This window comes from Anas acuta, chromosome 13 (assembly GCF_963932015.1).
Source record: "Anas acuta chromosome 13, bAnaAcu1.1, whole genome shotgun sequence".
NCBI lineage: Eukaryota > Metazoa > Chordata > Aves > Anseriformes > Anatidae > Anas > Anas acuta.
In genome coordinates, this window is record NC_088991.1 from 1,487,190 (window position 1) to 1,501,338 (window position 14,149).

At 39.8% G+C, this 14,149-nt stretch overlaps 1 protein-coding gene across 5 annotated transcripts in view; it reads left to right on the plus strand.

Annotated features, from left to right (window-relative positions):
- The window catches only part of TENM1 (teneurin transmembrane protein 1), a 918,746-nt gene that overhangs the window by 866,494 nt on the left and 38,103 nt on the right, over positions 1-14,149 (plus strand). For all 5 annotated transcript variants that reach the window (XM_068696724.1, XM_068696723.1, XM_068696726.1 and 2 more), the window contains one exon: positions 5,697-5,851. In XM_068696724.1, coding sequence (XP_068552825.1) covers positions 5,697-5,851 — 155 coding nt within the window. The remainder of the gene's footprint in view (positions 1-5,696; positions 5,852-14,149) is intronic.

The following is a 14,149-nucleotide window of genomic DNA, read 5'->3' on the forward strand; positions in this document are numbered from 1 at the left end:
CCTTTTTTTTCCCCCAGTTGCCTTAGTTACCTATGATTTCAGAGGCCTGTAAAACTTAAGTGAACTATCTGTGAAAAGTAGGTTTTCCTAAACTTCCTCCAACCTTCATCTGAGTGCATACATTTGCCTTTCTGCTAACTGTTGTCAGCAGTAAGTATGACCCTAGTCATCATGTCTCAGAGCAGAAGCAGAATGTTTTCAGTCAGTAGTTGAAATGCTGTTTGCTCCAGCTCTGCTGTTAGGCATCTCCAAAGAGAACAACACTGAAGCACTAGTACTGAAATCATGTTCCAGCTGACAAAGAATTGTTAAACATTTTGCTGCTAGTACTGAGACAGTAATGAAGTAAAGATGACCAAGATCACAAAGCACCAGACTGCAAATCACTTGAATCATATTTTGAGTGGTGTATTATGGTAACCTATAAATAACTAATTGCATAAAATCGCTTTAGTAGTTTCTAGATGGCAGCTTTAATTAAGAGCACCAGAGACATTTAGAAGTTTAGAAATAGATGGCATGTAATTTGCCCTTTTACCAACCATAAAATGGTAATTAACCCATTTGATTCACTTCTTCCTATTAAAAGTTTTATGAGAATCACAACTTTTCTAAATACAGTCTTTCTTCAGCAGAAGGTGGCATTCTCTTTTATGCATCTTCAACAGTAGTTTTAGATGTTTGCATATGAAAACTAAAACTTCTGAAGAATTTAACGTAAAATACTCATTTGCAGTGTTTAGCTGAGAAGTGTAAATTTTCACAAGTGTGCATCATATTGCTCTGCTATTCATTAACATGTTCAAAAAAAGAATTTGTTCCAAAAAAGTCTCTTAAAATGCAAGTGTGGGCTATGATGTAGGGCAAAAATAATCTGTTTTAATGGGGAACTTGCTTTATTAATTTTAATCCATATTTTCTAATTTAATTACAAATCTACAATGAGCTATGATTTAATAACAATCATAAGAGCTACTGTTTTACATTCCGGGACAAATTATGGTCCTATGTAAGACAGTCCCAGTGACTAAACATGACTAAAATTTGTACTTCAGTACAAGCACATTACTGAAAAACAGGTTGTGCTCAGCTCTGAATCAAAGAGCAAGACTAAATATTTGCACCTGATAATTTTGCCATGACTCAGGTGTCAGTGTTTAAGGAAAAATCTTACATCCAAGCAAGCTAATTGTCATTTGGGCAATAGGCCACATGTCTACCTGCCACTGTCTCTGTGTACAGTTTGCTGCTACAGTTCCTTAGAAAACTGGACCCAGACTGAGAACCTAATACAAACTACATTTGATTCTCAGTGCAAACAAAAGCAATAACTAAAAAAGGATCATTTCCACTCAGTGAGTGAGCAGTGTTGAAATTTGCACCCAGAGCTATTCATTACACTTGGCATGTGCATGATTCCTCTCCAAGTTCCTCAGTGATTAAACACAATGAAGTGCTGCATGTGATTCAATTCTGTATTACATTGTACATCAGAAAAGGATTAAAATAAACTCTTGGAGTACAGATTATGAGAGGCATCATGCAAGATGTGACAGGAACATTAATGTACCCAACAGTAATAAACTGGGACAGTTTAACCATGAATTTGTATTTTGTTTTCTAACAGATGACATATTTGGCATTTGTCAACAGGACTTAAATACATAAATAATTTTTTTTTCAAATGGGTAAAATTATTTTAGTATACAGGAGAAAACATTAGTTCATTGTTCAACATATAGACTCTGGTACTTGAAGAAACTTAGCTAATTAGGAAGTACCAGATATTTATTGCCTTTAGTTCAAACACTTAAGACCTGGGGTTGTTTATGCCCCACAGGCATATATACTTCTCCTGCAGATAGATTGCTTTCTACCATGGCTGGAGAGGCAAATACATACTCTTATTGCTAGATCTTTGGTTTTCTTATACAGTCAGTATTTGAAGTCCATTCAGCAGCACAATCAAGCATCTTTCAGTGCTGCTTAATTTTTGACATTATATAATGGCTGGTTTGAAGCCAATATAGCCATCTGCTCACAGGGAAGTTGCATACAACAAGATGCACGTGCCTTGTGTTATCTGTGGCATGGATCTGGCTGTGCCACCCAGGTGAGAAGCATAGCTCCTTGCTGCCCATGCAGCTCCCTCCCCTTGCAGTGGAAGGCCCCAAGACAACACCTGTGCTGTAGGTCCCACACACATCAGCTCTCTCACTTGAGCTTGAGAGCTACAATGGGAAGCAAATCAAATCCCATCTAGTATTGCTATGTCTGATACGCCCCATCTGATATAGCTCCACAATGCATTATCACTAAGGTTAAGGACACCCCCAACAATCATAGCTCCATTCACATGTGTTCCTTGCTCCTTGCACCATCCACATCACAGTAATCCAGCATGACTTCTTTCTTCCCTCAGAAGGAGTCTTGAGGAGACTACCAGGAAAGCATTAAGAGTTAAGAAGGTGGATCTGAAGAGATTTTTGTCACCAACCTCCTCACATCCAAAAAGTCCTAGCATGGCTTACTAGCACCTTCTGTGTTTTATTTCATCCATAAACATGCTTTAACCTCACCATTTAGAGCTGCTGAGAGCAGTGCAGAGTCCAGGCAGGATGGCAAGGAGTGTCCCCACAGAAGGTGCCCAAGAGCCCTGGCTCTGCTTGTTCTGTGACCCCACACTGCTGTGGGGGTGTCAACATAACCCTTCTCATTTTTTAGAGAGAAAATGTACACATGTACAAACTAAACTGCAAGTCATAGTTTGAGCCTTCAGGAATTACTGTCAGGAAAACCTCTACAGACCAGCTCTGAAGGTACAGTCACTTCAGCATGGTTTATTCTGTTGGTTACCATCTAGTGCATTGCCTTAGAATAACATTTTGGAAAAAAAATTTGTAAAATCAATTCCTTATTTACACAGTTATTAATAACCAAATGGGATTTATTCTTGCTTCAGTTGGAATTTTAGGAGCTCACTTCTATCAAGAGATTTTACAGTTTGTTTTGCATATCTAGGCTTTGTGTCTGACCTGGCTCCTAGGCCCCTTGCACCTCACCCTAGGTCACCAAGTGACCTTGACCCTAGGTCACTTGCACCTCACAGCCTGGCCTTTTGTATACCTGGGTCTTTTAAGCATGAGGGAAAGACAGATGGGGTGCAGCCCTTCTCAGCAACTGGGACACACGGTTCATCCCACACACCAGAATAAACCCCTTTGGTTTTCAGACACACCCTTTCTATCAACTCACCTTCAGCCTTTTGGGCTATGATTTAACTTATTAGAAGCAGATGGCAGACAAGTTTGCCAGTCACCCAGAAGTTCCTAAACACACCCTAGCTTCCCGATGAAAGAGCAAAAATCCTCTGAGGGCACCACAACCAGACAGACATGCTTCAGAAGCTCACAGGAGGCCAGCCCCTAAAGCAGGAGTACTTGCTTCCTCCTTTTTATAACCTTCCAACTGAATGGCCCCAGGTGATTTCAGTCCCCCAGGTGATCTCTGTTCCTGAAGAATTTGATGTTTCACTGATCAGCAGTTTAACATAACAGACCAATGTAGCCTTACCCTGTATCCTGTGGTACTTCAACAGTCCGCAGGTGTTTTTTGTCCAAGGAGAAAGAGATAGGGCAGTGAATATCTGTCTCCTCACAGCAGTTTGCAGCCAGATGAATACACTGTATCACCAATTTCAAACAATTAGTTTCAACTACCAGCACTATGCTGATAGCCTGAAAACTGGACCTAGTAGGAGTGCTAGGCACTAAAAACTTAACAGCTGTGACCTTTGGATATTTTCATGAGGAGGCCTTTGCACGCTGCCTCAACATCACACCAAGCACAGCAGCGCCTGAGCGGGGTGCTGTGGTGGGGAGCGCCTGAGACCTGTTCCCACAAGACCTTCACCCTCCTCGTCCAGAGAAAGGGAGGGAAACCCTCTGTCATGGGGGAGAGGCAAGCCCTCGCTATCCTACTGGCCTTTCTGTAGAAACTGGTGTTGACATTATTCCCTCTCTCTGTTAGAAAAGTGGTCATGGGCAATTTATTTTGTGACCCTGCTACTGGGTAGTAACACTCTAAGAGACAGTCTATAGATTCAAACACATTTCCAGCTGCTGCGTATAGATGTACACAAGGGTCTGGAGACACTGTCCCCCTCTCAGCCCCAAGGAGATATGTGTTGCCCATCAGGGCTACCTGGTCCTACCTGGTCCTGCACTGCTTATTCCCTGGTCCTGCACTGCTTATTCCCCCTCATCCTGAGGTACAGCTGGTCCTATGTATTTAAAGAAATTAAATTAAATATAAGGAATTGGGTTTGGGAGGTGGGGGAATTCTTATTTATTTATTTATTTATTTTATTTACCTTTTCTTATATAATGTCATATGGAATTGCTGTGTGATATCCTAAACTAGCGTGCAGACAAGTGTTTTGTAAATTCAGAGAACATGCAGCCTTCAGTTGTGGTAAATGCAAGGGACAAAAATCAAGAACCATATAAGCCACCATCCAAACCATCTGTTCAAGTCCTTTGCCTTTCATTTCTGTGTAGCAGAACATAAATTCATTATTAAAATAGCTTGGCTGTGCACAGCAGCTGCTATAATTGCAAAGTTATGCAACTTTAAATGGGAAATTATGAAGTAGTTTAAAGCAAGAAATTGGACGGGTTCAGTAGAAAAGATTTCACAAACCTAATATGAATACAAGTGCTTTTCTAGCTATTTTCAACGTTTCATGGAAAAAAGATCTTATATTTCATGCAATATAGAAAAGTCTGACAAATATTGAATGCAGGAAGAACTGGGGAGAAAGTGGTAGACTAGGACAGACCAGGGTCAGGCACAGGTTGTGACACAGCAGATACCATGCACTGCCAGTGGGAGACAGCAAGCACTCTGTGCCTTAGTTTCCCCACTGAAATACAGAAGACCAATAACTTTCCTTTGCAGAGTCCTCATGTTTGTTTCAGGGGCCATCTCTCCTTTGCCATACAGTGGTGGTAAAGCTATTGCAGACCCAGCAGTGGCAGAGCAGCACTAGCTCCTGCTGAAGCCTGGTGTTGCCATGAGACTGTTTCCAGTATGTGACTGTGTCTTGGGCAACACTGCAATGCAATTCATTCTGCAGCACAGGTACTCCTTCAGCCTAGTAAGCAGACCTTGTTTTGTACCACTGGTATGTATAACCTCCAGACTGCAGAAGTCGTTCTCGCTTTCTGTGTGTGCTTCCTACTTTTTCAGTACATTTCCAGTAAGTCACACAATACAGTAATACAAAAAAATTGCTTCTGCTTGAGAATGAAGAAAGTTAAAATGAAGAAAAATGAAGTGGAAGATAAGCTTTTAGAAAAGCTAATCTTTTCCCACTCTGTGATGATGGCCATGAAGTTGTTGAAGAGCATAATTTTATGTATATACATTACAAGAAAAGCATCTGCTGCTTTGTTCTGTTTCTTGCTTGTATCTTCCCTCTTTCTATGTGAGTCAAAGACAGTCTGATCTTTGGAAAGATAGGATCTTCCCATATACAATTTGTATAAGCCTCAAATAAGTAATAGATAGAAAAAAATTGACTCATACTTTTTTAATCATCGTATTTTCAGAACCTTAAGAGGAGAAGAAACATTTTTTTTAATCCAGCAAATGTCAATGTTAACACGTTGGTTTTTTTTCTTTCTTTCATCCAGGTATCACTGTAGATAAGCATGGATTTATTTATTTCGTTGATGGTACCATGATTCGGAAAATTGATGAGAATGGTGTGATCACAACAATAATAGGTTCGAATGGCCTCACATCAACCCAGCCATTGAGCTGTGACTCTGGAATGGACATCACTCAGGTAGACACCTGGTTTTCAAGTGTTGTCACTTTTCTGCATTGTGGAGACAGATGGATTGATTTCTCATACAACAGTTATATATCAGAATATGCCAGATGAATCAGGTTATTCTGAACTGTGCAGTATGGAGTGGATCTTCCTTTCACACTACTATTATAAGGTGTATTATATAAATTCAAAACTACACAGTTGATTGTATCCAGGAGGTTGCATGTGGATTTGTAGAGGTGCTTATATAATGAATATATACTGCTTCAGAAAGTTGCTTGCTACTTTGAGATACAGCTTCCAAGGAGTTTATGAGAAGTTTAGAGTGCTTTCCTTTAGTCCAGCATTCAGACTTATTTGCTTCAACTACTAAATGGAAAAAATATATATTCTGTTGACATGTAAGTCTATTCTAAATCATGGAAGAGCATTACAGTAAGTAATTACAAAATAGCAGTGCTGTAGTGAAGCTACTGCATTCCAATACATTTCTCAAAGTGCTTTTCAGTTCTTATTTCAAAAGCAGTGTAAAAGAAATTGGACTACAACACACTTACCGCCTCTCTAGTTTATACTAAAAAAGATATATAGATAAGCATGAAGAAACGCAAATGGTACTCCTGAGTAGTCCTATCCTGTAGATAGCACAAGGAAGGGATTGGCCTTTGCCAATAACAATCAGACTCAAAATGAGGGAAAGGCTGTACTTGAAGAAAACTTTAAGCATTCATGTAGCATACAAAAGGTATATTATGGACTGTGTAAGCTAATAACCAGGATCCAGTTATTTTACATTGTATTTTCTCCCTGCCCTTTCTTCAATCCTTCACAATTGCAAAATCACTTAAAATATGCTGCATAGCAATTGCAAGATATTGTTCCTGGTTTCTGAGTAGTGTTTGAATAATAGCAGCTTACTGTGATCTTGTAATCACATACATGTGAAATACAGGGTCAATGTTTTGGATAGTTTTTATCAAATTTCACAGGGACAAACAATGGAATATAATGCTACCATCACAGCAGCACTTGGGGATTGTATTGCTAGAGTCAAAATTGAAAATCATGTCCTTGTTCCACTTCACATGTCACTAAGTATTTGGAAATGCAGGGAGGGGAACTGATAGACAGGCATCCTTATTCTCTCTGGTCCAGTAGATATATAATTTTTCCATGTAAAGCAGAACAGGGTCAAGTGGCTTAGCTGTGCTAAACCCGATCTTACACTAGCCTACTAATTGTCTTAAAGTCATATCACTTCTGGGCACCTTGGCTTCTGCTCTGGCACCTCTTCTTGCAGGATAGTCATTCCTGCAGATGATAAGCAGGAACCCAGTGAAGCAACCCGTGCTCCTCAGCTGCAGGCATTGTGACTCTCAGCTCCGTTGTTACAGACCTGCTGGCGGGAGTGATGCTTCATGGAACTTAGAGCTGCCTGAAGCATATTTATTCACTTCTTGGATACACATAACATCTGCCAGGGGCATCAGTAACCAGATTAGAGATCTCTGAGGTGCAAGAAGTAGTGCCAGGTGCAATGCCTGCTTCCTGCCTTCTCCTTGTGATCTGTATCTAGGGCTGTACATGTACTTTTTTTCCTGGTCATATAAAGTGTGACTCTATTTATGTGAAAATGTTGCTCATTTTCCTCATTTTGCTCAGTGACAAAATGTCTCACTAAATCTGAAATGTGACACTTCATTTTGATGCTTTTCAATTCCTTTTAAAAAATGCAAACACCCTTTAGCAAATAACTTACAACAGGGGGTCTGGCAAATGTGGAAATAAAATGGTTTTATTTTTAAAATGAAAATGTAATTTAAAAGGTAAACTTTTGGGGCTGAAATCAAACACATCAAAGTTTTAAATCTCTCTGTCCCCTAAAATCCTGTTTTATGGTGGGCTGGCTACTTGCCAGAAAAAGATTTAGTTTACCTTACTCTACAACATAGTTCCAGTGCCATGGAGAAAGAACTTTTGCAAAATCATAGGTAAGAAAAAGCTTGTCATAAAACAAATTCTTCTTCATTTTGCTCTTAGGACATCGGCATTCAGCTGGGATAGGGTCTTTTGTGGGTTCTTTAGTGATTCTTTGTATTGACATTTTTCAGAAAATATAGAATTTTGACTATTCACACATACCCAGTAAAACACAGATGCTAAACAAATGTCCAGAGTGCATGTTCTGAAAAGTAGGTATACTTGATACTGTTTGTTTTTCAAAATTGTTGCTGATAACCTTAAAGCTCTATGAAATAACCACATCCAATTGAAGTCAGGCTTGTTAATCTGAAATTATATCATTGAAAATAAGGGAATGATATTTTCACTTAGAAACAATTGTATATCCTTGCAAGACTGCTGAGTTTTTTTCCAGCATGGCATAAACATAAATGAAAAATGAATTTGGCCATCTCCACTTAAATTGTTTTTTGGCTAAATTACAAGTCGCATTTACATCAAGAGAATGTGGGTTGCTCACAAATTGTGTGTTGAGAGGGACTTATGAAATAGATTAATAAAATCAATTCTCAAAGCTAAATTCGCTCTGACAATAAAATCAATGACTTGCTCAAAATCAATATTTCTTGATTTACTGAAATACAAAAATGTACTCTTGAAGTAAACATATAGAATAACTGCCCGTTGCGAAAACTACTATAAATGACAAGCTTTCAATTCAAGGCATTCAGTTTAATATATGAGCTGATTATGATGGGTTTAATCATTTATTCCAATATCAGTTTTGACAGAAACACTTCTTATTAATCATTCTGTGTTTGTTATTCACTGCCTTCTCATTCTTAAGCATAGTATTCTGCATTCATAAAGGAGAGGGGTGAGGGTAAGGACAGCTGGGGTTGAAAAGATGTGTTGTGTCAAATAAAGCACCAAACTCTGACTAATTACTTTGATCTCATACTTCACTGTGAGGGTGTTAATCTGAATTTAGAAGGAAAAGGACATTTATATAGTATGTGCTAGTGTTCTGAGTGCTGTTTCTGCATGTACAAAACTTGGATGACTTTTCTTCTCAGCGCCATGCAAGTCCAATTATTTTAGTGTTCTTCAATTAGTTAATAAGGAGAAACTTGAAAGAAAATGGCTTTTCAGAACCAGATCTGTGAATATGCCTGTATTCCTGTATGCATGTAGATATCCTCAGCACTCACCATAGGTCCCAGGATTTCAGCAGTCACTTACGTTGCTATCAGCTATCCAGTAGCTTCCTTTGTGGTAGAGCTGTTCATATTAGGCATAAATGCTGTCCACAAAACCCTGAATACCATCACATGAGCAAGAGCTAAACTTTAAAGGCAAAACGTTTTTCAAGAATATCAAAAGAGGATGTTGGTATTCATTTGATTTGTGAATTTAAATATTCACCTCACTAATTTATAGCCAGAATCTGAATGCTGGACAGATGAGTACCTCTGCAGCTTGGTCCTTGGCTTCTTCTAGGACTGGCTCCCATTCTACCAAAGTTCTTTGAATTAAGTTCTATGAAAGCTGTTTTGTTGTAGGTTAAGTGAATAGTTAAGTGAACAATAAACCTGTGTTGAACCTTATATATTTGCATCTATCTGGAGGTTCCATGGATTGACTCATCTCATAGCTTTATGTTCTACCAAAAATTTCCTTTAGAAGCCCAACCAAAGAGAACAAAATTACCTGCTACAGCACCTAACTTCCCAATTTCCTTTGGATAGAAAGACTATTAGAGGTACTCTAAATCACAGACATAAGTTTTGGTCTGAAATACTCGTACTGACTTCTCACATTGCTGCCCCGCTGGCTGGTCTCTGAATGTGCACCAGCTATGGGCAGGCTGGGGATGGTCACCCCCCAGCAGGACCTCTGTTGGGGTCTCCTGGGCATGAGCCATGACAGTACTAAGGGAGAAGACTGGAGTGCAGAGTGAAAGAAGAAGAGAGGATCCTCAGTCTGTTTCTCTGCCTGATGAATCTGGATTCAGTTCTGGTCTAGATCAAAGTCAAAGGGGTTGCTCTTTTCCACAGATGTGCCCACTCTCATAGTGCTTGCTGCATCCCTAGGGTGTATAACAATTTTTAGCCTAGTTATTGATAGCAAATGAGAATGCATTGCTTGTGTGGGAACGTCTGTCTGTCCATCTGTCAGTATTCTTCTCCTACCACTAAATCAAAATCTTTGGCTGATTTCCAACAAATCTGTAGAGGAATACCAGCTTTCACAGCAATTAAATTCCTACAAGTTCCATAAAAATATTAATCCAGTTGCAGGAGAAAGACCTAAACTGCCCTTTCAAAAGGAAATATTGCAGCATGAGCTTTTTTTTATTAAACTCCAGAGATTCCACTCGGGATCTAGTAAATGTCCCATTCAGAGGAGAAGCTTCATTTGGTGCTTGGATCTTATTAAACTCCCAAGTCAGTCAGCCATGAGATAGAAGTCCTTAGGAAAACGGACTTCATTAGATCCAGTGATCATAGAAGTTATATTGCCATTGTGGGAGGCTTTGTGTGAAAGGAAAAAACACTTCAGCTCAGCTTAAGCAATAAACTTTGTTTCTCTTCTGCCTCCATTGCTGTGGTGAGAACTGAGGAGGGAATTAGGAGCTATTTTGACCATCTTGCAATTTCGTCCCCTATCTTTCCTCCCCTGAGAAATATGTGGGCTGAATTTCCACCACTGTGAACCTCAAGTCATTTATGTCTGTGCAGTTAGTGTTTGGGAATAGTTTAAACCAATCTTGAGCATATTCCCTGCAAATGGAGAGACTAAACATTTGTAAGGGAACAGAAAATGAATCCCAAGAGCTTACTCTTAGCCTGTAACCACGGCCTTGTTCTCAAGCTGATGTCAGTCCCACTAGGCATGAGTCTGTGCCAAAGCAATAGCTCCAGCCTGATTTATAATGTTAATAACTGTCATTGCTGTGTTCCAAAATGAAAGGTCTGGTTCGAAGACTTTTTCTTGACATTTGCACTTCATCAACCTTTGTTCAGCAGTTCGCCATGTGAGGGAACCATCTATATGGTGTTGCTTCACATAAACCAGTGACACTGCAAAATGTTTTGCTCCCTCGTAAAAAATGTGACAGCATTTCTTATGTGGGCAATTTGCTTACACAGGTCAAATTAAAAGGCACATTTCTAGAGTAGCGTTTAAAGGGGAGTGACTGGACAGGGACCCACACATGGCAAGAATGCCATGTACTGGGCAGCCTGCCTTGAATGACTGGTGCAGAGGAGAGCAGTAAATAGTTCTGTCAAAGACCTCCATGAAATAGTGAAGTGAGGAACAGAATTCTGCAAAATGGGAGTTAAGATGAACAGAATCACTTTAAAATGTAGTTTGTTTCTCAATAAAGCAAACACTGACATTGCTCCCGCAGTCACAAGAGCTGCAGGCATTACCCACCTGCGTCTGCGTGGGCACAATATGCTTCAGTGGCAATGTGGAAACCTTTTGAGCAGAACAAAAAGCTGCCCAGACATGGTGACCTCACTTGAGAGCAGTGATGAGGGGCTGCTCATTGGAGCAAGCGACCTGAACAGGACTTTCCATGGATGCATTTGGAGACAGGAAAGGAAAATGTGAAGACAGAAACATGATCTGATGAGTGGGTAGAAGAAGGGGGAGTGAGCTGCCGGTAGAAAACCCAAATGATTCTAGGCTGAAGTACTTTCAAGCCAGGGTGAGAGCATGATAGCAACTGCAGGATTACAGAGAGCCAATTAATTCATTAGTATTACAGGCTGGAGGACCACACACTTTCTTTTTAGGCATTTCTCTACAAACGTGACAGTTTAAACTGCATTCTTGAAAAAGTGGAAAGCAGAAAATGCTTTCTTCTTGTCTTGTTTTAGCACCAGGTACTTAGTATTGTCATTGTGTTAGAAAGCTACATGCCATCTAAAAGCAGCAGTTTGGTTTTCACTGTAGCAAAGCATTGCAAAACTACTGCTCTTCATTTGCTTTTAGTCCTCTACCTGGGTGAGGCTTTTTGCCATGCTCTTCTAGTTAAGCGTAATTAATGCATCTCAAATATTCAGAATCCTTGCGCTGTGTGTCTCAGTGCTTTGCAGAAGCATGTTTTTTATGTATGCTTGAAATTGCCGAACAGAAAGTACACAAAGCAAAAACAATGATTTATTAGTCCTTTATTTGTGGCCTTGCTCACAGGAGACTTCCAGAGCTTTATTGTTATTTTTTCTAATTCTTTATGTATGAAGTAGTCCAGAAAAGCTGTTATTTTTTTCCAGTATAAAGTTGTCCTATCCTCTGGTTCTTCTTACTCCACTGCTTAATTTCTTGTCCTTTCTTCTCTGCCCTTGCTGGAGTACCAGAGAAACTAACAAGAGTGGAAGTTGTGGCCCCAGCAAAATCAGCAGCTGCTTTGCCACTGACTTCAGTGGAACCAGGGCTTCTCTTCGGGTGCTTTGCCAAGCTTAATTGAAAGGGTAGTGGGTGGCAAGTGAGTAGCAAGGAGCAACTATCCTAAGAGGATGTATGTGCTTCTGAAGGACAGACCAAGGCAGGTCATGGCCAGAGCCTCTATGGAGTCCTTTTCAAACCTTTTCTGAAATGAGGCCCCCTCGAATAATTGAAGTTAGTCTTTGGTAACCAGAAACCTGTACAAAATAATTCCAGTGGTAATAGCATATGCAGGAAAAAGCTGTCACCAGTATCCACACTTCGAAGAAAAAAAACAAGCTGAAAACCTTTTTAAAAAAGGATCTTCAAGTAGAAGATGAAATAATATTTTCACAGGGATGGAGGAGAGGTTAAGTACCCTCCCTTTAACAGAAACTGAGAAAAAGGATTAGGACCTCGGTGGAAAAGAATCTGCGAAAGCTCATGAATCAAACTTGTAGGTGTATAATGTGATTTTTAGAATATCAAACAGAAAGCAGGATGGTTTCATCACAGCTAATTTATATTCTTATCAAATTATTCTATCACTGAACTTGAAATGTTAGTCATAGAAGCAAGATACCATGTGATGAAGTCATGCTGCAGTTTCTTCCTTAAAGTCCCAAGTGCTCTTCTTCTATTGGTCACCTGTAGAACAGCAATTTATTTCAATTATCTTCCATAAATAATGCATTACTACTGAGTAAAAATTCTGTGTACATTTTAATCAGCTTTCAGCAATTGCATCCTTTTTCTTGACTGTTGAGAAATGGAGCATTGTACACTTTGTGTGATCCAAGGTGAAGAGGAGACCTGACAGACTGTTGCTCATGATTTTTATCTGACTTTTTGCTATTCACAGACAGGGTTTTTTTTTTCTAATGACAAACTGCAAGAAGTAAGAAATGTCTGCAAGTAGATGGCTGGCAAGAAGGTAACAGTTCAGCCCGGTGTCAGTGTTCTTGGGTGCAACCAGGGCTGGCTAGTTCTGAGGTTCTCCTGTCATTTCCTCAAGCACCCAGTTCCTCTGGTTGCTTCACATTTTAGTCTGTATGTACAAGTAGCCTTCGATTATATCTGCTGATTAAATATGGTTTCAGCATGATGGAGTCTGGTGATGAGTTATTTATGGCAGAGGTCCTGTATCTGCATTGCTGAAGGACTCTGCTGTAAATTTTTAGCGCAGCTTTGCCAGGCTGGTGAGAATCTGCAGTGGGTTGAGATACATTGGTGACTATATCTGATATTTTCATCTGCTGAGGAGACATAGTGGACAAAATGTATGCATGAAGAATATATTTATACTTAATAGATACCTGTATATGCACATGTAACTATGTCTATATACATACATGTATGTATATGTGTTTTTACATGTCCTGCAGAGCTACCATAAGTAGTAAGATAGTGAAAGCCCAGTCCCTGTCTTCCAGCAGTCCAAGTCCCCTGATGAGAAGGGAATGTAGGTATCGAAGGAAGTATGTGGAGGCAAGCCAAGTAGGCAGTGTCCCTCCTTTTCTTTCAATCCAGTTGTTCACCTACATCCACTAGTAATAATGCCTACCTGTAATTTAAGAAATATTTGCTTTGATGGAGGTGATTGCTACTTCAGCCATTTTTCTAAGATTGTCAGGGCTGATACTGAGAGTGTATGTCTCTCGTCCTCTCACCAATCAACCCAACACAATCTGTGGAGTAAAAGGCTCAGATCCAGCAAGTTTTGTGAGTTATAAAGTGAATAACTTCACTTGAAGCTGGCTTTATTGTCTCTGTTCCAAATCTTTCACGTTGCCCAGCGTGTTCTGCTTTGGGCATTTGGAGATGTGGCACAGAAATAGGGTGAGGGAGACCAAATAAGTCTGGAGCTTGAATACAGGAGAGCTTTGAGGCCCACAGTCACCAGAGGTGATG